Raw genomic sequence first — 22368 nt, 5'->3', positions numbered from 1 at the left:
CTAGTAAAGTGTGGCGACGGGCGTTTAAGAATATGAAGCTTACGATGATGGAGCTGAGTGAGACGGCGGTGGATGCTGCTTATTTTGGCTAGTTGATTGATGACAATTTTTTAAATCTTGGCATTCTGATTGAAAAGGTGAACATACCGTGATTTTATGATCTATTTGAACTTGAAATGCTCGCCTGATAATTCTGTCATGGGTATAAGGCGATGCCGGAGGCCGACATATCCCCCCGGGATCTTCGGGCCCTCCGGACAGCGAAAGCATCTCGGTATATTGACAAAACCCCGACGAATGAGTTTCAGTTTTTTTCACTCTCAGTCACAAGCTCAGTCTACAACACAAAATGTATCGCACTATTCGTGCATATAGACGCAGAGATAAGCAGCTGACCAAAGATCCCCGCACAATGTTTGTCAGGCGAAGCTAGTCTACTAGTCTAAGCTGAGAGTCCCTTGATGCATGTTTTCACAATGATGAAGTTCATGTGTAAAAGTGTATGAACCAATTGGCGGGAGCTTGTGGAAATGCCACATGTTTACGACCTGGCCAATGTTGGCATCTCCGGCGCTTCCGGAGAATGGACCCTTAAGCCAGATGCTATTATCAAGTATCTTTTGCGTTGTTCGAAGTACCTGGTTCCCAGTTTTGATTTACACCTGGGGTGGAAATCACTGAAAGCAGCAAATGCCGAAGGTTGTCACTTTTCGACAGGGCTGGGAATGCTTGTCTTGAATTGAGTTGGCTTACACGCTTGGTTGTGGCTGGATCATGATCTTCACCAGACCCAAGACCCTGCCTGATGCTTATTCTTGCACTGCCACCCGTTCCTGGACCAATATCTCGGGAAATCTGTCTTATTTATGTCTGTAATATATGCATTTTATTTTCGCTCAAACCAATTATGTCCAATCCAATGCCCTGCCTCTCATGTGTTGCCAAGTCTTGTCTCATTAATCGCATTATGCGCCGCGCTAGGTGGAAAGGAAAAGGAAACGACGAAGTGAAGTAATAACATCGAACCCACGAGAATCAAGAACCCTGCTAGGGACAACTACCTCCCGGACCAGGTTTTGAAGGAGAGGTATTTGGGCCGCTTGAGAACCGGCCGTTTCAGTCTCATTGATCGCATGGATTCAGTGTCGGTCTCGCACTTCTGCCCAAACCAACTGGCCATAGTCTCCACGGCTTCTTGATACTCAATGGCAACACTCTCTTTTGGTGACATGGGTGGTGGACAATCCCATGCGTGTTTCTCCCCTTCGACTATACGTAATGTGAACTGCTTGTTAGCAGCCTTGAGACGATTTGAGAACTTGAGGCCTTCAGCGAGGAGCATGTCATATTCGCACAAGACCAAGTGGATGGGGGGAAGCTTCTTTAGCAACTCATCCGGCATCAAACCCGGGGATAGTCTTGGATCGTAACGTTCCTCGCGAGGAATGATTGGGTAGATGAAGGAAGCATCGATTAGATCTGTTAGACCCTTGGGTAAGGTAAACTCCGGCTTTGAGCATGTAAGTCGTTTTTCCGGACGCGAGATGGTCCAGTCCAGAAGGGGATAGTAGAGAGTGATACCAGCAATCTTCGGAGGCTCAATGGGGAACTTGTAACCCCATCGATCAGGGTCGTTTAGAATGAGCCAGCTTGCCAGGGCATTTGTGGCACCAGCGGAAAACCCCGACAGGATGATACGATCAGGGTCTATGCCGAACTCCGCAGCACGATGCTTGATTTGAAGAACTGCATCCACACAATCCTCGATGGGTGTTGGGAAGGGACAAGATGGCGCGAGACGATAGTTGACCGTAAAGACAACGGCGTCCAGATTAGCCATGACAGTACCAGCCCAACGGGCATCGTCGGTGCCTTGACCGAGAATCCATCCACCTCCGTGGAAATTTATAACGGCAGCCCGGGCACCGAGAGCGGGACGGGGCGGCATCCATACTTCGGCCTTGATCTTTGTCTTGGCGCGGTCGGCGCGGCTAAGATCAGCCTTTGACAGGGTAGCATCGAGCCAAATGTCCTTGGTTGGTGAGGGTGCAGGAGGATCCGTACGGTTAGCGATACTGAAACCCAGACTCGCAGCAGAACGAATGGCTTGGGCACGAGCGATCAGGTACCATCTAGAGCTGGACTCGAGAGGATTCACATAGCCCGGAGGTTCCGGGGTGGTTGGTCGTGACTCAGAGGGGGTGAACTCAGTCTCCATATCAGATGTGAATTTAGGTACAGTATCTGGAAGAGGGGAGAGGGGAGGGGGTCCCAGCCAGCAAACACCGACACCAGCCTATGAGATGTTGGCTTTGGGGTGAGACTGCAGATTGCAGCGGGCTAGGTTGGTTATGGTAGGGGTAGAGAAGGGTTGTCAGGAAAAGACGGCAGAGAGAAGAAAGGCTGGAAAGTGAGGAAGCACAATCCAAGCCCAAGTCAAGCCAAGACGAGACCCGGCTGTTACGGAGAAGCGGTGGAGAGTTGTGTGCAACACGTGGTTGACTCAGTATGCAGTACAGTACAATAATGGTACAGAACCGTACTCTGTAAGCGCGGCAGGAGTCGTAGTAAGAGCAAGGATTGGCTCAAAATTGCTGATCAGAAGGAATAAAAGAATGACAGTTTGCTGATGTGCGTGCGTGCGTGAGGTTTGAAAGCATCTAAGGTAGGGTTGTGGTTTGATGGGGGTAAGCAGTTTGATGTTGTTGACCGTCATTAGTAGTAGTACGTGTCTCGCCTACGAAGTCGGAAAGCAGGTTATCAAACAGCGAGTGAGTAATCAAATCACCCACTGACTGAGGTGATTTTGAGAGATTGATTATTGTGAATGTGAATTAAGCGATAAGCAAGCAACACAAGACAACACAAAACTGTAAAACCTGGTCAGAACCAACCAAAGTTGTTAGGTGACGTGAGTTTGAGATTTAATGCTTATGACGTATTGTCTCCCACTTAGCTGGGGTTATTTTAGTGGTCAATGCGGGAGCGGAACGCCCAAGCGGAGTCTTTGTTTAGAGGGAAAAAGAAAAAGACGAGAGTCTAGAATTAACCGTCAGATACGAGAATGTTCTCTTGATTTGGCTACCGATACCGTAATCAACCGCGAATTCCGTTTGACATTTCATCTGAGTTGACGTCAGGTCAGTCACCGACAATCACTTGCACACAAACCTGGTCATCAGCCCCTGATTTTACCCTATTCACCTTCAATAGGCCACAACAGAGTTTTGGATGAAAATGATAATCAGAAATACAGGTTATAAACGGACACAAGGACCTTGAAACATGAAAATTAACGGTTTGATAGTCGTCAATCGCCGATGGGTTCAAGATATGTCATTGGTCTTGGCTGCATTATCAAGCCAATTCCGGAGCATCTCCACCGAACTCCAATCATCAGCTCCGTGCGGCCCCGCGCATCCGGGGGCGGGAGAGTCTGAAGTGAGCCCTGACTCTGTGTAAAAACTACAACGACCCTGCTGATGTCACGGAATTAACGCATTGTCTAAATTTGTATCACCTGTTGACGTATCTGGTACTTCTGACGGTACGTAGAGGGATGCCCAGACGGCAAACGGCAGCCATCCCTTGCCTGTTTGGGCGCTTCTGGGTGAGGCCAAGCTTGGGACCTGAACGTCTGACGGCAATAAGGCCTTGGCTTTGGATATGTGTCTGTGGCGTCTTCTTTGACGTGGTACTGTATTCGTGGCTGAGTGTAATTGATCAACTTGACACATAACCCTTCAGCAAAGCTCTGTACAAGCTTTGGAGACATTCTGAAAGACATTTCTGAGAGACATCAAAAAGTCATGACGGAATCAATACTCGGACTTTTCGCCCTTGGAGGCTCTTACATCCACATCCACATGCCACTACCGGGCCCGTTACTCATAGCGTGCCATGCTTGAATCAGCGATGCTCCATATCCTAGGGCTGTTAGCTGCTACAGTAGGATGCTAGTGCTAGACCCGAAGCTAAAACCCGTACTGACTGACCAGTAATGCAATTGGATCTACCCGTAAATTTCTCGGTACCCTCACGCGCGGAACGAGTTACATCGCAATGCCGAGTCATCTGTTATGTTGAACCTCCACGCCGCGGGTTTATGCACTGGGCCGAGCCCGAAATGGTGGTTGCTAGAGTAAGCGATAGGAATTTGACAAAGAAGTTTTTTCTTTTCTTCTCACGGCATTGTAAGCAGGTCTTGTTTCCGTGAGGCCGAAAGTGCCGTGGATGCGGAGTTCATGTTGTTAACTAAAACTGATATAAACATCCAACATTCCTATTTGGTGTTTCATTCTCATTTACACCAATACACAAAATATTAACCACCTGGGAATTCAACCCTGTTATTCACTTCAGCCACACATGTAATTGATACACCACTCCTCCCCTCGTCACAGCCACGATCAAATCGAAGACAAGTCCCTGAGTAACGACCAAAAGGGAATCTGAGCAACCTAAAGCAGCCCACTCAATCGTCATCGACTCAAGCAAGTATTGCGGAAACAGTACCTAGCAAGCCAAGTCAGGATATCAAGGATTTTCAAGTGTGGCTGACCCACCGTGCCACACCCTCCAACTCAGTTGAGACCAGCCAGCCAACCAACCATTTCAGTTCGAGACAGACATTCCCGGTCAGGTCCCGTCATCACATTCAGAATCAAATCACCCCCAAATCCCCGATCCTCTGATCCCTGTCCTCCGTGCCCTGTCTCCGTCCGCGGCCCTGCGCTACCTTACGCTACCTGACTATGACGGGCATCCTTGCTCCCGTCACATCAGCCTTTGGCATCCCACTACCATCAAAGTATCGTCTAAAAGGATCCTCGGCCACCACAAATTCTTCAACTCCCCCTTCACCTTCTGCTTCTATCTTTTCTTCCTCTTCTCTCTCTTCACCTAAAACTCCTTCGCCTTTAATCACTTCCTTTACTCCAACCCCAGTGCAGGCCCTGTCATCGCCCCCACTATCTGCTGTCTCCATAGACTCGGTCCTTTCACAAACCAAAGCCACAACTCTGACATCATCACCGACGTCGCTCGATATGGCGAGCCCGGAGACCAGCCGGCCTGCTTCAGCAGTGCTGAGCATTGACACAAGACCTTCAGCTGCTATTTTGAGCTCAGCCTTTTCGTCGCCTCGTTCCGCGTCTCCATCTAGAACTATTCGCGAAACGATGCGCGACAGCGCCGTTGAACTACGCAATTCTGCTCGATCTAGTATGGATGGCACAACCACCACCACCAACGGCGCTGTTGTTCCCAGCAGTCGCACTTCTCTCGACAGCGGTCGAACAAGCATGAGCTCTGACTGGCCTGTTCACCCTGGTGAGATCAACACAATTGCACAGCTCGATACTCTGCCCATTGGCACCGAAGTCACCTTCCGAGCCCGTATCGAGACCCAGCGACCTATTTCAAAGGTTCTTGACTTCCTCCTCCTCCGCGACCAGACACACTCCGTTCAGGGTGTTCTCGCCCGTGATGCCAGTAATGCCGACTTTATCACATGGGTCCGAAAGATCAACCCCGAATCTCTTGTCCAGATCACTGGTACCCTCAAGAGCCCTCCCGAGCCTATTCGATCGGCCACACACTCTACTGTTGAGGTTGACGTCGAGTCTGTTCACCTCGTCAACCCCGCACAGAACCTCCCCTTCAGCAACTACAAGCCCCCAGAGACCCTGCGCAACCGCATGAACGCCCGAATCCTCGATCTCCGACATCCTTCCAACCAGGCGCTCTTCCGCGTGCGCTCAATGGTTTCCCGAATCTTCCGAAACACCCTCGAAGAGCAAGGCTTTGTTGAAATCAATACCCCAAAGCTTCAGCCTGCCGCCACTGAAAGTGGTGCCGCTGTCTTCGCTGTCAACTACTTCGGTCGCCGCGCTTTCCTCGCCCAGAGTCCTCAGCTCGCCAAGCAGGAGGCCATCTCTGCCGACTTCGGTCGCGTTTTCGAAATTGGCCCCGTCTTCCGTGCCGAGAACTCTAACACTCACCGTCACTTGACTGAATACACTGGCCTCGATCTTGAGATGGCCATTGACAACGACTATCATGAGGTCATTCAATTCATCGACATGTTCCTCAAGGAAGTCTTCAGAACCGTTTATGCCTCTCGAGAGCTCGAGGTCATTCGCAAGAGATGGCCTAGTGGTGAGTTCAAGTGGCTTGAGGAGACTCCCATCATCCCCTTCAGCGAAGGTATCCAGATGCTCCGTGACGACGGACGTGACGTCGAGGAGGAGGATCTGTCTACTCCAGACGAAATGAGACTTGGTCAACTTGTGCGCGAGAAGTACGGCACAGACTACTACGTTCTCGACAAGTTCCCTGCCAATGCTCGCCCTTTCTACACTGCTAAGGACCCCGAGGATCCTAAGTGGACTCGATCTTTCGACATCTTCATTCGAGGCCAAGAGATCTGCTCTGGTGGTCAACGTATCCACAATGTTGATGAGCTCCGCGCCAACATGGCTGCCGCTGGCATGGCTGAGGATGGTATGGAGGATTACCTTACTGCCTTTGAGCTGGGTGCTCCTCCCCACGCTGGTGCTGGTCTTGGCCTTGAGCGTATCGTCGCTTGGATGCTCGAGCTTGGCGATGTTCGATACGCATCTCTATTCCACCGTGACCCCAAGTCTCTTCCTACTAAGGCTCCTGGTCTGCCCCACCCCGAGGCAGACACGACCAAGCCTCACCATGCCGACTCACCTCCCCCTATTGAGAAACTCATCGCCAACTACGGTGATGCTACCAACACCTCCTGGCTCGATGACCGTTTCCAAATTTGGCGACACTCCACCGGTGCCGCTGTTGGTTGGGTCCAACGTGAGAAGTTTGCTATGATTACTGGCGACCCTCTCTGCGATCGCAGCCAGTACACTCAAGTCATCCGTGACTTTATCCACCACATTACTGTCGACCTCCGATTGACACCTTTCTGGATGCTCGTCTCTTACGAAGTCCAGAAGATTCTTGCCTCTGAATTTCGCTGGCGAAGCTTGTCTTGCACTGAGGAGCAGCGTGTCGACGCTGATAAGCACAACAGCGCTCAGATCGATGGCCTTGCTGCCAAGGCTCGCCGCGTTGAGCGCGAAGGTGTCAAGATTCACGAGGTCAAGCCCGACGAGGACTTCATCGCTCGTGCTAACCCCGCCATCGAAGAGTGGAAGGGCTCTCGTAAGGGCAAGGGTAAGCAGGTCCACCTTACTGAGGTCCGCCCCTGGATTGATCAGGAGCACCGCCGATACTTTGCTGCCGAGAAGGACGGTAAGGTCATGTCTCTGGTCGTATTGGCCAAGCTTGCTCCTCGCCACGGCTGGCAGGTCAAGTGGGCTCTGGACTTCCCTGGTGCTGTCAACGGCGCCATTGAGGTGCTTGTGAGCTTTGCTCTTCAGAACGTTACCGGAAAGGTCACTTTTGGCGCTGGTGTTTCCGAGAAGCTTACCCCGGGTGAGCACGTTGGCGGTATTCGTGCCAAGTTCCTTAGTGCCAGCTACCGATCTATCGTCGACAGTCTCGGCCTCCGTCGCAAGGCATCATTCCGATCCAAGTTCGGTGCTCTCGGCGAGGAGATTTACATCTGCTACCCCAAGCACGGTGTCGGCCTGCGCGATCTGCAGAACGTCATCAAGTTCTTCACCGACTAAACACCATCGAACCTATTATCACACCAGTTATGACAATGGTACCAAGCGAGATACTAGCGAAGGGAAGAGGGGATTCACTGCGTTTCTTTTAATGATACCATACTTTACATGAGATTGGAAGCATGAGGATGGACGACGGAATAACGGCCTGTGCTTTTCTATGTTATGGGAGGGTTTGCTTGTTTAATGACGGTTGTTTTTTGGATGGTGATTTTCCTTTGTGGCAGTCTTGCGAATATGTCTTATGTTTAAAATTCCCCCTTTAGATACCAAACCTGGATGAAATACCCTCTCTAGACAGATCATCTTTTGCAGGCTGTGCCTGCTGATGGACACCAATATTACTAGTTACAGAATAAAGTTGTTTAAGCATCTTGGTCTCCCTAAATCCTCGTGATGGTGTAAGTAAGAAACGTGCACATCACACGTGAGAGTTTACTGATTCGAGCCATTCAGGTCTTTGAAGCTCAATAACGACAGCCCCCAAAGTGTATACCGTCGAAACAAACATGGCAGGATGATATTCAGCGTATGCATATGTTCCCTGTAAAACTCACAAGTGTATTGTGAAATTGAACAGGTGTTGGCTGATGATCGTGTACCCAATTGTGACCGAGCACATCGACAACTTCCCCAGACTTTCAATATCATTGCATGGTGAACTTTGATGAATGCAATGACTGCGCTTGATAATAGATTCTGTAGACTTACATGCCTTTTAGTATAAGATTGCTGGTTGGAAGGCTTGCCAGGGGTCGGATTCAATCACGGTCTCCACACAAAGCAAGAGAGACTCACTCGGTGGACTGTTCCATCAAACTGAATGTTCAATAAGTCTCCCTCGATGATTTAGCCTCGGTGTTCAAGGGCTCAATAAGTGATTTATCATCCGCCATGGGCGAGTGTTCGCTGGTGTTGAGCCTGCTTTTGTATTCACGACTTCAGTACCTTGTAACACATGGATGCCTTCACAAGTGAGCATCCTAGAGGTACCTTAGCATCAGATCAAGTTTTAGGCTCTCCTTATGGTCCCGCTTTAGGCTAGTATTCTCTAACCTTAGGATAAGTTATCATAAGCTCCTACAATGTGGAGCTAGCCTCTTGGTCGTCTTCACACATATTCGTCTAGTGTTGCGATATAGCTAAGGTAGCTGCAGAACAGTATGAGTGAGCTCAAACGGGGGATCGCATTTTGACTCCAATAATTTGTGTTACATAGTCTCTTTATGTTGCGTAAAGACCTCTGTAGTAGACTTGCATTGCCCGTGATCCCACAACATCTCTCCCCATTATCCCAACACTCGTCAGAATCACCACGAGTGAAGGGTTAATGATGGCCTCTGAACGGAAGCCCTAGCTCAAACCGCAGCAGAATTTTAATGTAATATTCTATATGGGTGCTGGGAAATGGACCTTGACGGTTAATAGCCTCCTTAAATGAGAACATCAGCCTACAAGTGAGCTCGGGCACGAGGAGACAATCGCCAGTATATTCGGTACAGTAAAAGGAGACCTACCATCTCACAAAATAGGCCAAAAGGTATGAGAGGAGGGTTCCCGTTGGGCATCAGGAGCACGGAAAGCTCCACTAGTTCTCATGGCACCGCTCGACCACTCCTCGCCCAGTTTGTACTGTCGGTTGCTTTGTAGCATTGATACAAGGGAAGGTACTACCTAGTGTAGCTTGGGACCTACCTGCCTTGGGTTCGCTCGCTCTCTATGAGTGATCAAGTCTGATTCGAAGCCTGCCGCACTTGCTATGAGACAATCCTCGGCCCTGGATCCCTTTGTGAAAGACCAGTTAGTTACGACAACTTATATGCCCTTTACTGGCGCATAGGCATGCTCAATTATTATTGGTTGTGGGTTCATCGGCCAGAAGAGGAAGAGTGCCTTGACACTGGCAGCCACCCGCTCCACCCTTTTTGACTGCTTTATTCGTGCCTTGTGAGTAATTAAGGTATGGATGGAAGATGGACTATGTGTTCTGAATATCCTCTGTTATTCATCACCATGTTCAAGAGCTCAGGGGAAATGGTACTGGCAACCACTTCGCATATCTCTTTGCATAGCTCACAAAATCCCTGAGCAAACCTGAGTAGAGGTATGGGTATCTTCAAAGAATAACAAAAGGTCCTCAAATCGTACTCAAGAGATAACGGAGTGTTGATTCATGGTGACCATGGCCAGTTACACATAATACGACTGAGCGCGAGAGAAGCAACATAAGAACCCAATAAGTGGAGAGACAATTCATCTATCTCTACTCTATGGACACGAGGAAGAGAATTATACAACAGCTAGGCCCAGCTGGAAATAAGACAGAGCCCTACGTAGTATATTTATTCTTGAAGTGCCTAACCTGGTGAATCTTTTATGAAGAAGGAGGCTATCGCTTAAACTTTACCTGGGCACTATTGTATATACCGTAAGTTTCGTTTTGGACACCTCATATTGGTTGTTTTATCTGCGCTGTTCTATTTGCCGTACAGGAGTCCATCTATCTGTACTTCGGTTTCAGCTTCAGCACTGAGGTGATGCCTTTTAAAGCGCCAACGACCACCCGAGGAAAATATGAAGCAACCTCCTCAGATTAGACTCAGGGGCTTTTATTGTACTATAGTAATCCCATGTGCAAAATTATTCGCGTGCCGTTGGGACAAGCAGCAGAGACGCCGTGACCAGGGCTGTCTCCTCTTTCCCATTCTCCTCTATGCTATATCTTGTTCGTCTTACTCCCTAGCAAAATCTGCCAGTATTCTTTGTTCTTGACTTCGCGTTAAGCAATGTATCGAGTAGGCCGAATAGTCCCAATGACCTTGATAGGAAAGACTAGGTGCTGGTTACTTTGAAGTGGCCTAGTTGGGCTGAGTCAGTAATGGTCTAAGCTTCTCTAGATCAAGCGTTATTGTTCTCTAGTTACAAAGCCTCTCTTTGATGTACATTCTGGGGTATGTTTGAGATTGACTGGCATACTAGGTCAGTAGCGGGAGTGTCTCTATGATTCATCTCAGGCGAGACTGGGCGAAAGTGATGTCAGTGTCAAATGGAGTGAGCTGAACAAAACCTTGGCTCTCTTGGGTCATCCGCGGGAAACGGGTAGTTGAACTGACGCTGTCGCATTTAATTGATGGGAACATTGTTCACTCGACTTGCCCTTCGCTGTACCTTTGTCAAGGCTTCCTCAATGAATGAACATGAATCATAAGCCTTTAATCATGATCATATTCTTGCCTTTTCATTTGTTCATTACTATATTCGGAAAGAATGGCCTGGAATTTTGAAGTGAATGCAACGTCTTGGACACCTAGCGAACACTCCCACTGCCAGAACAACTTTCGCGCCGGAAGTTCACATGAGTTGCCAGTGCCATAGACAAGGCCAGTGTCGTGACCAAACTGCCAGTCCAAGAACATAGGAGGATCTGTTTACTCAGACCTCTCCAGATTTGCCTATAAATTGAAGACTGATCTCTATCAATCTCAACCTTCTTCCCAACTCACTCTCAACTCACGATCAACAACTATCACAACTTCACAACTTCACAACTTCACAACTTCACAACTTCACAACTTCACAACTTCACAACTTCACAACTTCACAACTTCACAACTTCACAACTTCACAACTTCACAACTTCACAACTTCACAACTTCACAACTTCACAACTTCACAACTTCACAACTTCACAACTTCACAACTTCACAACTTCACAACTTCACAACTTCACAACTTCACAACTTCACAAACTCACAAACTCACAAACTCACCTCAACACTAAACACCCATCACACAACAATCTTCTACCAAACCCTCTACCGCATCTTTCATCATGTCTTTCTCCAACTTCTGCAAGCTCGCTTTCGGTGACGCCAAGGCCCCTACCACTACCGACACTCCTGTTGACATGGCCAACCCTAAGTGCACCTGAAGCTGCGGCTGCAACAACATTGTCAAGTTCACCGGCGGCAACCTCTGCGAGTCCTGCAACGACAACCACAACCAGTAGATGTTGTGTCAGACTACCGGTCATGACTTGACTGTGCGCGCGTTGGCTAAGCGAAACGTCGCTCTTGGGGGATAACACGGACAGAAAACAACAAAACGCAACAAAAAAAAAGGGCATTTGTCTCACTACACTGTTTGCGATTGACTGACGAACTGGGTATTGAGTGGTACGGATTTGAGGGCATGGTGATTTGTGAGAAGCGGAGTACAAAGCACAGGTGGATTGGTCCAGAGAGACAAGATAGATAGGTAGATAGAGGTAAAGTCTAATATACAGGACTTTCCGAAAAAAAAGAACTCCCAAAGAAATCATGCTAAACTGTGATAATAATCTCCTGATCATCGCATAGCCACATGAGATGGAAAGGCCTCGACAAGTTATCCAACAGGCCTTACCAATAAAGAAGAAGTAACTCTCACTGCCCTACAGAAGCAATTTGGTCAACATCAATATCCAACAACTTTTCTCGCCCTATACTATGTTGCGCTAGCCAACCGTGTTGTTATGGCTCGCTACCAGCAATGAAGCCTCCCCGAAATGCTAGACACAGTTAACAGGCTTTCCCAGACAGCGCTCTAAATGAACTCACCTCCAGGGATGATTGACGCCGCATACATGACTTGAGAAATTGGCTTCAAGCCATCTCCATCATGCTGGTGGATATGCTCTTCCCAAAAGTCGATCAGCGTACTGACCTGTTCCTTCAATGGCTCATCAGGCTCAATGCACTGGACTCCCAAACAGGCGCCAAACTCTCTGAAAGCCAGTCTCTTGGAAGCTTTACCGCTCATATCCGTGGATTTACCATCAAAGAGGTCGTCGACTAGATCCATCGCTTGTCGAGTAAATGTCTGCGACCACTCCTCGTGAGGATAGAAGTGGCAGATCCATAGCCCCATACCAAGATCTAATGGATCACCACTAGGATACATTGAGCCTCTTTGCTGCATGACTTTCTCGTAGTCGCTGATTTCCTGCTTCAGAAGCTGGTCCTTCCGACCCTGTTGTACTGCTGTCTCTTGGAGCATTCTGTAGACCACAAACCCGGTCGCGGCGTCGAGATGCCCCTCGGTGGGAACGAGGACCTTGTCCATGTCCACGGAGACCTTCCAGACCATTTTGAGTCCACCTGCAGAATGGAAGCAGAACCTTGAATGGATGGATTTGGCGAGTTGGATAGCTAAGTCGTTGAAAGAGGAGTCCTGAGTAGCCCAGGAAAGACGATTGAGAGCAAACATCCAAAGAGTCAGATAGTGATGGTACTGTCCATCTCCATCGCTCCCAGTCGCACGCTCTTTCCCAATTCTCAAGCCACCTCTCAGTGGTTCTTCATCGGTTGCGCCCGGTAGACGAGATATTCCGTCCCTCGTGCGGCCCAAGACATCGTGGACCGTCTGAACAAGGCGCTTGGCCAGAGTGAGATACCTGTTGTCCGTCGTCTCTTCATAGAGCGTGATGAAGTTGACGACTCCGAAAGCATCTGTCCAAAGGTATCGCCCTTTATGACCGCCAGCGCCCGGGTTATCGGGAGGGGTCCAAGTATCAGCGTCTTTGTCAAAGTCGCCATAGACCTGGTGCATCGCTCTTGTGAAGCGACGGGTTGCATCTTCGCCAGACATGATATTTAACACTGAATTAATAGCGTAGGGATGTGCGAGGGTTGAGATAGCTTTATACAGTTGAGTTGCTGTAAAGTGCGAGAAATCGATGGGTTTAATTGGATTGCATTTTGATGACTTCATACCTCTCCCGTCCCTTCGTCATTTCGAGGGAGCACTAACGCTCACCATTACAAACGAACGGAATATGATGATGAGAAGAAAACTCAATTATTTTCGCAGCACATGTCACCAAGTGGGAAGTTCTCGACGAAAAAAGCATTGCTGTTCGTTGCCTAGTAGTTTAAACGTTCCACGGAGGACAGCCCGGACGAGGCCGGGCTGAGGTGGGGCCGTGTTTTCGGGCGGAGGGCGGGACATCCCGCCCAAATCTCTAACTACCATAGTGCTAATAATTAATTTTGTTCAACTCTGGTTTTCGATTGTAGAGCATGTGTTATCTCGAGGGATTTGATGATAATTTTAGACTTTAGAGAAGACATAACACCTTTCGCGAACTCATATCTGATTAGGCCTGACGGAAAAGTATCAGAATCAAGATTGCGGAATCCTTGCAATCCACCATTCGGGGACAGCGGGTCGAAAGAAGACTTCTGCCTCCGCGCTGAACGCATTGCAATAATCATGACGGTTGCTTTGTCTCTTTTTGAGTCAGGCGAGAAGCTGTCACCGAATGAGATATCCGTCTGCCTGAAGATGGGACTCGATCGCGCCGCACCTTTCTGCAAATATTGTAAGTCAACTTCGTTGTGTATCCTATTTAGACAATAAGCTAAAACTTTCAAGATCTTCGACATCTAGGCAAACGAGACCGGGCGCACTTCAGTTCTAGTGGTACATCAATCGCGCAATTGTCCACCGCGCCAGAGAAACATGGCCCAACGTCTGTTGCATGTCCAATCACAACGTCTCGCCCCAGTACCAGCATGGATATCGATGTGCAGCCATTGCCTGAATTCGATTCAGATTTTGATTTTGACACCGATTCCGATATCGACGCCACTAACTCCCTACCGCTAGTCGGCAAACACGATATGGATTTTGCCGAACAGACCAAATGTCTGACGTGTGATGGTAATGTTTGCGGGGTGACGGGCACAACAGGTCCGAATGCGTATCACATCGCGTCCTTCACTTGGAATGATACATAAGCACATATCAACCAAGCCAAAGAAAATTGTGGCCTACGAGGATACTTTCTCAGTTGCCGCGTTGCCAGTCGCATGGACTACTTGAGCGATCGGAGTGAACCGGGGGCATCAGACAAGGCATGGAATATGATCTCTCTTCACCACAAGTGAGGGATCGCCTGTTCATTCAGGCAAACTTATCCATATACCAATGCAAAGTGAAGGCGCATCTCGTTTCAAGGACATTATTGATATGCAATGGGGTTGTATACTCATCACTGCCCTAAGTGGTGGCAGGAAGTCCCCAGTTGCTTTCGAACCAAGATTCTGACGACAAGGTAATGCAGTGGGTTCAGGACCAGGCGAGGTTTGACGAATAGCATGGTTTTCACCCTCCGGATATGAAATGATATTTCTATAGCCTGTAGTGAATCATGGACGTAGAAGGTTTATAACGGCTAAGAGATGGTCAAAAAACTTAAGACTTCGATCTTAAGTTATAAAAACATTTAGGTAGATTTAGAATATCTTAGGATAATTTAGAATAATCTTAGTAGACTCTTTGACTAGTTTATTTTCGCCGCCTAATTCTAGAGTCTTAAGTCCTCTGATAACCCGACAAATGGTTAAGGAGTTGTGACTCGGGCTGATAGCGGCACTGCAGTGGCGATAAGCAAAACTACCACATGGTTCTAGGTGCACTTTGAACACGATTAAGTATCATAGATCAAGTGTCACTTGAAAATCTGCGGAGATATTCAAGCAAGAAATTTTATACATCAAGTATATACACGCCACCACTTCTCTACTAAAGGGCGAGAAGCGATGAGTATGAAAGAATACGGTCTCTCCGACTCTAACTCCAAATCACCCATGATGGTGTCGTTGAAGCTCTGGAAGTACCACTGGCACCCTTACAGCTCCGATGACATCAGGCGGCTTCAGTCCAGCTCTGGCCACCACATTGTCCGTAAATAGAAACGCACTGCTGAAGTTAGTATCCGAGTCGAGTGAGTTGTGAATGGACAATGCTTACAGTGGCACCAGGCTCTTGCTTGGACGGTTTAGCTTAGACTTATTGGCAGGGCTCGTTAGCGCCAGTGTTAATCTCTTGCTGCTGGGGTTGGTTCTCACTGCCGGGTTGCTGGAAAGAGTTTCCGTTGCCACCTTGCTGACCATTTCCGCCCTGAGAAGCATCACCGCCCTGGGAAGCGTCATCACCAGTAGAGCCGCCGGCACCGCCACCAGAAGAAGCACCCTCGGAGACAGTCATGTGAGAAGATCCGCTGCTGAAGTAACCCTCAGTAGCGAGAATCTGGTAGTCGTGAGTACCGAGCTTCATGCCAGCCTTCTCCCAGGCATCGAAATGAAGACCAGTGTCGACGCTACCGGTGGAGCGGTGCTGTTGGCGAACAGACCAGTACTGCTGGAAGGTCTGAGTACCGTCGATTGAAGGGGCGTTAGTGCGAGTAGTCTCGAAGATGTCGTAGGTGCTGCCATCAGCCTCAACGGTACCCTTCTTGGTAGCACCACTGGAGGGGTTGTAGGTACCGAAGGACTCGACGATGTAGTACTCTACGAGAGGGTTTCGGGTCCAACCGTAGACGGAGAGGTAGCTGTTGCCGTTGGGCTTGTACTCTCCCTCGTACGAGATGGTTCTACCAGGAATTAGTAGAGGGCCATGTATAAGTTCATAGTGGACTTACCGGGCCTTTCCAGGAGACCAACCCTTACCACCGACGACGTTACCGCCATCCTTCCACTCCATAGTGTAAGAACCTCCCTCTCCGTTGGTGTAAGTGGCATCGGCACCGCCATCACTCCACTGCATGAGGTCAGCCATTGCTCCAGAGGATCATGTTGGTTATACACACCCAGGAGTAGTAGAACCCGTTGTTAGTACCGGAACTGTTAGGAGTACCAGCCCGCTTGGTAATCTTGGAGAAGAGACCTTCTTTGGAGGGTGCGGCAAGAGAACCAGCTACGAGCGACAGCCCAGCGAAGACGGAAGTGAAGTGAACCATGATGAATGATTTGAAGAGAAAAAAGAGTGTGTTAGAATAGAAAACGAGTGTTGAGTTGAAGGATAGTTCTCTCGGGCATTGCTGCGAATTTGTTGGTATACATATAGAAAAAAGACCCTTGTTATATCGGTTCGTACTATTGTTTCGAATAAACATGTGGTGTTGCTTGGTCTGAAACAACTTGTGGAGCCGGCCCGTTTTCCCGATCGGACAATGATTTGACGTTTAATGAAGGAGGAACAAGTCTAGAATTTTCCGTCCATTGAATGATTGTTTTGATGTTTTCGGCAGATGGTGATTTCAATGCGTTGAGCTGATGGTGGGTCGATTAGATCTAGATGCCAAACGAGTATTCATGCTTTCTACTCAGCCTCGTGATGTTCCAAGTTTCAGATCCACAAATGGTATTTTTACCGAGGATCGGATAGGTATTAATGGATTATGAGATAAGCTTTGACTAAGATATATTGAATCTTGGCATCTAGAAGTCACAGCACTGGATATTGTCTACTGAGGTGAGATAGAATATGGTCTCTGCCAATGAATCCACGGCAACTATTGCGACTCAAATCCACTCTTTTAACCTCACGTTCCACAACTAATTTCAATTGAAACAAGGTAACAGCCGTATCTTGTAACCATCATCGGTAAACGGCAGCATCCTCAACCTGAAACTTGGCATAAGCTAGAACCATGTGGCCCGAGTTTCACGTTTCACGGATAATACCCCATATCAGGCTATTCTCGAAAGTCAAAATACCCGAAAACAACTCCATACGTCAATTACAGTCGATCTGACCCAGATATATTTATACATGATACAAATTGGTTGCATCTTGATTGAATTTAAAGTAATTCAGGATTTGAGGCTGACAACTGCCATGCAATATGTTTAGCCGGAATAGTCGACCAAGATAACGGATCGATCATCTTAAAATATCCGAGATCAACAATGGATGTTTTACGCGATTGCGGGTCTTCGCTATGATCGTGTGTTGCGGAAAAGTTCCTCCAGTGAACCCTGCGTGCATCCTATAATCACCGATACGTCTCATAGAAGACTGAGCGCATTCCGGGGTGAATGATGATTCAGTAACATGCATTATAGCGTGGTAGCATGACTAATTCAGCCAGAATGTGAAACTCTCGATTGGGATGCTGGCCTCATTCTATGTTCTCTCTATACTTTGTACTCTTTCTTAGCCGTGTCTTTGCAATGTCTGTACAAGCTGTTTTCAATGAAACTCCAGTTCCTGGGCACTAAACCCGTCGTTCATGAGCATAAAAGTCGACCAGAGAAACATTTAGCTCGTTCTAGAGCTCTCAAAACCCATCATGCGTTCTTGGTACCATTTGTTTCACTTGGCGGCTTTTCTCCGACATACAGCAACACCCTAAGATAATCAGCTCACAAATCCCACGACAATGTCACGAATACTTACCATGAAACCCTCCAGGTCGGCTTTCCATTCAATCTCTTGCACATTCCTCGACTTCCATCATTGTCTGGCGCAACATCAGCAGAACACCAGCCATCATTGGCAAAGTCAAGAGATTTGTCGCGAAACAACTTCGCAGCAAGTGTCTTGGCAAGCCCACGACGACGATAGGGTTCCTAACTCATAATCAGCTTCATATCGTGTCTTGAAGCCGTATGATACGTACCTCACAATGAAGGCTGATCAGTGAGCCATCAAACCCTAAGTCAAATCAGAGTTGAGCCGCAAGATTTAGGCTCGAGGGAACTTACCCAGAAAAGCCCAGGACACAGGCGTTCCGTCATCAAGCTTGATTACCAAGCTTGGCATACGTCTCAGGACTTGCCTATATGGAATCAGCCAGTATTCCAGCCTGCTAAAATCAGACTCACACTGTTCTCGGGATGTTTGTTCGGGAGATGACAACTCGGCAATCATCGTCAGTTGCCGTTCCCCAATGCATCCCCTCAGGTAATGCTATTTCCTCCTTTGGTATATCTTCGTACTTGAAAAGCCATTTGTCATATGCCCCTGTTTCACGAGGCTCAACGCGACCTGTCTTGCAGAGTAGATCTCGGACAGAGTCATGCAGTGTTCCGAGTAAGACAGCATCGCCGTATACGAGGGGACGGCCATACTCCTTTGATATCCTCACGCTCTCTCCAACTACTTTGTCAAGTTGCTTCTCATAGATGGTCGCGTCGTTGATGTCGGCATTATCGGGATGCTCGAGAGTCGAGTATATCCACGTTTGCGTATCAGGGCCACCGCCGACGTCGATGTATGCTGCAGTGAATTTCTTCGGAAAGTTTAGTCCATCCTCAAGTTGAGATTCCGCTGCCAGTATGACTCTTGCTGTCTCTCGTAGGCCATTTTCAAACTTGGTAAACTGAAGACGTCGAAGGAGGGGTAGCGAGTAGGGCAGTTGATTAGTCAAAAGCGCCAAGAGCTGCTTTGGCACGGTGGTGTAGACCTTTACAAAATCCGCCATTTCGATATCTTTTAAGCTCCTCGGATGTTGTTAAACTCGACAGACTGAGAAATGGCATCGAGAAAAATAAATGAGATACATGGATGAATCATTGTCACATATGGGTAAATGTCGGTTATCCGGAAGGATCGCGATGGTGACGCCTTTTGGCAGGAAGATGAGTCACTGGGGATCACTTCCCTGTCATTAAAGTCGCGAAAATGTATTCTAATTCAGTGTAAAAGCTTAAATATCAAGAGGTCTTGGTTCTTCTTCACTCCGATTTCGGGTGGTTGATATATTGCGATGTGACTTGGATTATCTGAACGCAAATAACAGGCGTAGCATGACACATGTTAAATACAGTCAAAAGAGTCACATCTAGCTTCGACTTGCTATTGACCATGACCATAAATGTCTCAGTCATTGAAGCTCTATTGAAGTCAAGATATGTTGTTCCAGGTCAGGGATGCGGCCGAAGCTGATCTTCACATATCAAGTGGTCTACTCCAATAATCCCACTGCAGGGTCATGTGTGAACTTAATTAAGGAGAAGTGAAAGAACCGATAAATCGAAAGTAAGATATGTCAGCAAAAAGGTAGGCAACTGAAGTCATTGTGTTGGTAAATTCACATCTGGTTTCACGGTTTGAACCAGACATGGGATAATCAAGGGTCATTCATGAATGTCGACCAGGAACATATACGCAAGGAAGCATCGAGATAATTGCATTTGTTTTAAACACTGAATGAAAAGAGAAAAGGTCAAAACGTGATGGGATGCGATAGGATCTTTACAACTCACAACCATTATAAGCGAGTTACCCTACAGTGTTCTATCTGCTGTGGGGTCAACACCAAGAAAAGTTCACAGATACTTTCCAATATCCTTACTAACCTGCCTCTATTGGGCTTTGTGCAGATTGAATGTGCTTTAGTATATTTATAACGAATAGCTGACCCGACGTTGTTCACGTCATTGCGATCATTCCTCATTCCATTACTTTGTTGAAATATGGCGATGCAAACTTGTGATGAGACAACACGGGAAGAAAGCGCGAAAACATCACGATTGTACTAAGAATCTCGTCAATTGTCTAGAAGATAACGCAAACTGCCTACAAACGGCCTTGTGATTTGTCTTTACCCGTTTATCAATGGATATTCACACCGAAATCACCTCTTTGGCTCGATGGTCAACCCGATCGCCACCAGCTGATCTGCCACCAAAATCTCGTCAATCACTAATCGGACTCGAGCTTGAGAATGGCTCCAAGTGTTATTGTCACTCTTGGCGCGCTGTCCATTCGGTTGTCTCAATTTCTGGTGACCGGTCACCTTGGCCAGATCAAGAATTCTCTGGTCTCCACCCATCACCAACTCCCCGAGAGAGGCTCGGCAGTCTCGACTCCCCGCGAACTCCCCGAAATACAGTCACGGACAAATGACGGTCCTGAATTTGGACGCGACTTGAGCCGCGTGAGAGAAAATTTCTCTTCCAACCTCACACCAACATTGCGAGACTGTCGACCCACGACAGCAACATCTACCCACGGAAACGCAACTTCGGGGCACGACAAGATGACCAGGATGGACGAATACCGAATGTCACTAGGGACGTGGTATGTGGGTCGACGCAATTAAGCATAATGAACTCTGCTGACATGGGAACATCTAGATTGTCCAGATTGTTGATCAGTTGCCCCATAGCATACGGTACCTCCAGTAGCTGACCGATATTCGTACTGACGATCACATCGATCTGTCATCTATCGACGTAATAAACATTGTCGCGGCAAATCGAAAAGACTCGCCTGACCGTCTTTCACCATCGCCGTGGCTTTCGTCGCAATTGACTATCGAGATGAGATGTCTAATGGCTTGCCACCTTCGATCGATAACCTGTCTCGATTCCACGGACGATAACCAATAGTGGCAGGTGGAGGTTTAGCTCACAATGTCGTGCCCAATTAGAACCTTGACGAATCAATCAGAGAACGAATCTCGCAAGCCCACGACCAACCACGATTGAACCCAATTACGTCCGAATTGGAGTTGGAAAAGCAAATCCCACGTATAAACTCGACTATGTCTTGATAACCTTGCAGTCGCTGGCAGGGTTGTGTGCCGTATTGCCGAATAGGTGCATTGCCAAGCTCCCAGAACAACGGGATGTGCTCGCGTGCATTTGATGGTGCCGCTTGAAGGATGCATTCCCGGGAGAAGCAACGGCTGCGCTAGAGGAAGACGTGGGCGTCGCTTGGCAGGGGATCAAGTACCGTGTACAACGAGAGTGAATTCTACCGTACTCCGTACCTCGCTCAAAAACACACCGAGCTAAGACGGAACCAAATGCACACTCCCCGACACTAGACCGCCACCATTCAACTGGACGACAAGGGTAGATCTGGATTTTTCCTCCCACCAACCGCGGCGAGATTGATTAGGACGCAGAAACAGTGCTGGATAAGCTTACCTGATGGCGCGCAAGATCTAGAAATATTCGCCATGGGACCTGGATCGCAAAGTGCGATGTGCAGCACCCTGAAACTGTCGCAAATTCGTCAACGCATGGGCGAATTCGATCATCGAAGGAACGGAAGGACCGAAGTCGACAGCCTTGCAATAGCAATCCCCTGAACCTCATCTACATTAGCTCAATCACCACGTTCGCCAAGGTAAATTGCTATCGAGATGGCCAAGACAGTAAGATGGATGGATTGACGGATTTTGTGCCGGGAGGCGTCGCTTTTCGTGGGGGACCAAGCCGGAAGGCTTGTGATCCCAAGCGGGAGGGATGAGGTGAGGCCTTGGCTGTACATTGGCTTCTTGATCATGTCATTCGTCCAAAGTCAAGCTGGACCGTCGGGCGAGCCCCGATGGCCCGGAGCATGGATTCTTGTTGGGTCCAATGAGACATGCAGCAGTGACAAAGGGGGAGACTGTCAACGAGGTTACTCCCAGCTCGCGTGCCTGCGTGGGTGGGGGACAGAAGGGGCCATTTTTGAGCTGAAACAGCAGACTTAGCCGGTGACCGCGGTCAAATCTGTTTCGATCTCGTAAGGAGAAAGACGGGCAACGCCCGACGACCCAGCGATGGCCCGAGAGTCTTACGCGGAGAGTGTTACAATGGTTCATGTTGCAGCGAGGCAAGCAAGCTAATACGCGGCCACGATCGGCCCAGATTGGAGATCCGTGTTACCTCGAAATGAGAAAAGACACATGCGACGCACTAATATGAGCAATATGGAAGGGTCTATTGCGTCAGATAAGATTTCGGACTTGCCATATTGCACCATGCCAGTGTGTCGACTTGCAACTTGAAGCTATGGATCGACAACTGACAGCTTCACCCACGACTCGGAAGATCGGCAACATGTATCACGGTCAAGCTGTCAATCTAGAGCCTCTTTGACTCACAGTAGCTGTAGTTTATTCGAGTCTAGACCTGATGTGTGACCGCGCAACCGCAGCCTTGGGAAA

General features: G+C 48.3%; 8 protein-coding genes across 8 annotated transcripts; 3 read left to right on the top strand and 5 right to left on the bottom strand.

Annotated features, from left to right (window-relative positions):
- Nucleotides 1-900: 900 nt before the first annotated feature.
- On the bottom strand, nucleotides 901-2573 carry BKA55DRAFT_346315 (Alpha/Beta hydrolase protein). Its single transcript, XM_046185780.1, has one exon. The coding sequence runs from the start codon at nucleotides 2216-2218 to the stop codon at nucleotides 1058-1060; it is 1161 nt and encodes a 386-aa protein (XP_046050151.1). The 5' UTR covers nucleotides 2219-2573; the 3' UTR covers nucleotides 901-1057.
- Nucleotides 2574-5180: 2607 nt separating this feature from the next.
- BKA55DRAFT_510386 (uncharacterized protein) lies at nucleotides 5181-7655 on the top strand (the record flags this gene model as incomplete). The annotated part of the gene is made up of 1 exon (XM_046187594.1): nucleotides 5181-7655. One exon carries the CDS (start codon nucleotides 5181-5183, stop codon nucleotides 7653-7655), a length of 2475 nt encoding a protein of 824 aa, XP_046050150.1.
- Nucleotides 7656-11388: 3733 nt separating this feature from the next.
- Nucleotides 11389-11923, bottom strand: BKA55DRAFT_566445 (uncharacterized protein). The gene has a single exon (XM_046192643.1). It carries the CDS (start codon nucleotides 11779-11781, stop codon nucleotides 11422-11424), a length of 360 nt encoding a protein of 119 aa, XP_046050149.1. The 5' UTR covers nucleotides 11782-11923; the 3' UTR covers nucleotides 11389-11421.
- Nucleotides 11924-12166: 243 nt separating this feature from the next.
- On the bottom strand, nucleotides 12167-13283 carry BKA55DRAFT_538753 (uncharacterized protein; the record flags this gene model as incomplete). The annotated part of the gene is made up of 2 exons (XM_046190058.1): nucleotides 12167-12204; nucleotides 12254-13283. 2 exons carry the CDS (start codon nucleotides 13281-13283, stop codon nucleotides 12167-12169), a joined length of 1068 nt encoding a protein of 355 aa, XP_046050148.1.
- Nucleotides 13284-13787: 504 nt separating this feature from the next.
- On the top strand, nucleotides 13788-14553 carry BKA55DRAFT_726957 (uncharacterized protein; the record flags this gene model as incomplete). Its single annotated transcript, XM_046201147.1, has 2 exons — nucleotides 13788-14016; nucleotides 14070-14553. Coding segments are annotated over 2 exons (594 nt in total), but the record flags the coding sequence as incomplete, so codon positions are not given.
- A 935-nt stretch (nucleotides 14554-15488) lies between these two features.
- Nucleotides 15489-16485, bottom strand: BKA55DRAFT_642544 (glycosyl hydrolases family 11-domain-containing protein; the record flags this gene model as incomplete). Its single annotated transcript, XM_046197157.1, has 3 exons — nucleotides 16288-16485; nucleotides 16120-16238; nucleotides 15489-16071 (listed from the first exon to the last, which is right to left on the bottom strand). Exons 1-3 carry the CDS (start codon nucleotides 16435-16437, stop codon nucleotides 15489-15491), a joined length of 852 nt encoding a protein of 283 aa, XP_046050146.1. The 5' UTR covers nucleotides 16438-16485.
- A 1285-nt stretch (nucleotides 16486-17770) lies between these two features.
- BKA55DRAFT_538750 (uncharacterized protein) lies at nucleotides 17771-18906 on the bottom strand (the record flags this gene model as incomplete). The annotated part of the gene is made up of 5 exons (XM_046190057.1): nucleotides 17771-17831; nucleotides 17880-18052; nucleotides 18103-18137; nucleotides 18188-18261; nucleotides 18308-18906. 5 exons carry the CDS (start codon nucleotides 18904-18906, stop codon nucleotides 17771-17773), a joined length of 942 nt encoding a protein of 313 aa, XP_046050145.1.
- A 1067-nt stretch (nucleotides 18907-19973) lies between these two features.
- On the top strand, nucleotides 19974-20743 carry BKA55DRAFT_346201 (uncharacterized protein). The gene is made up of 2 exons (XM_046185779.1): nucleotides 19974-20511; nucleotides 20564-20743. The coding sequence occupies exons 1-2, from the start codon at nucleotides 20152-20154 to the stop codon at nucleotides 20612-20614; spliced, it is 411 nt and encodes a 136-aa protein (XP_046050144.1). The 5' UTR covers nucleotides 19974-20151; the 3' UTR covers nucleotides 20615-20743.
- Nucleotides 20744-22368: the final 1625 nt, after the last annotated feature.

The sequence above is a fragment of the Fusarium redolens genome (genome assembly GCF_020744475.1).
Source record: "Fusarium redolens strain MPI-CAGE-AT-0023 chromosome Unknown BKA55scaffold_7, whole genome shotgun sequence".
NCBI classification, from domain to species: Eukaryota; Fungi; Ascomycota; class Sordariomycetes; order Hypocreales; family Nectriaceae; genus Fusarium; species Fusarium redolens.
Note: the sequence above shows the minus strand (reverse complement) of the source record. Positions and strands in the feature narration are given on the sequence as shown.

What these genes read in the sequence shown, in the direction of transcription:
- BKA55DRAFT_346315 (XM_046185780.1), bottom strand. Translation starts at nt 2,218, where the DNA reads ATGGAGACTGAGTTCACCCCCTCTGAGTCACGACCAACCACCCCGGAA.
- BKA55DRAFT_566445 (XM_046192643.1), bottom strand. Translation starts at nt 11,781, where the DNA reads ATGCCCTTTTTTTTTGTTGCGTTTTGTTGTTTTCTGTCCGTGTTATCC.
- BKA55DRAFT_346201 (XM_046185779.1), top strand. Translation starts at nt 20,152, where the DNA reads ATGGCTCCAAGTGTTATTGTCACTCTTGGCGCGCTGTCCATTCGGTTG. An exon ending in TGTCACTAGGGACGTGGTAT is followed by an intron (nt 20,512 to 20,563) that starts GTGGGTCGACGC and finishes GGGAACATCTAG; the next exon opens with ATTGTCCAGATTGTTGATCA.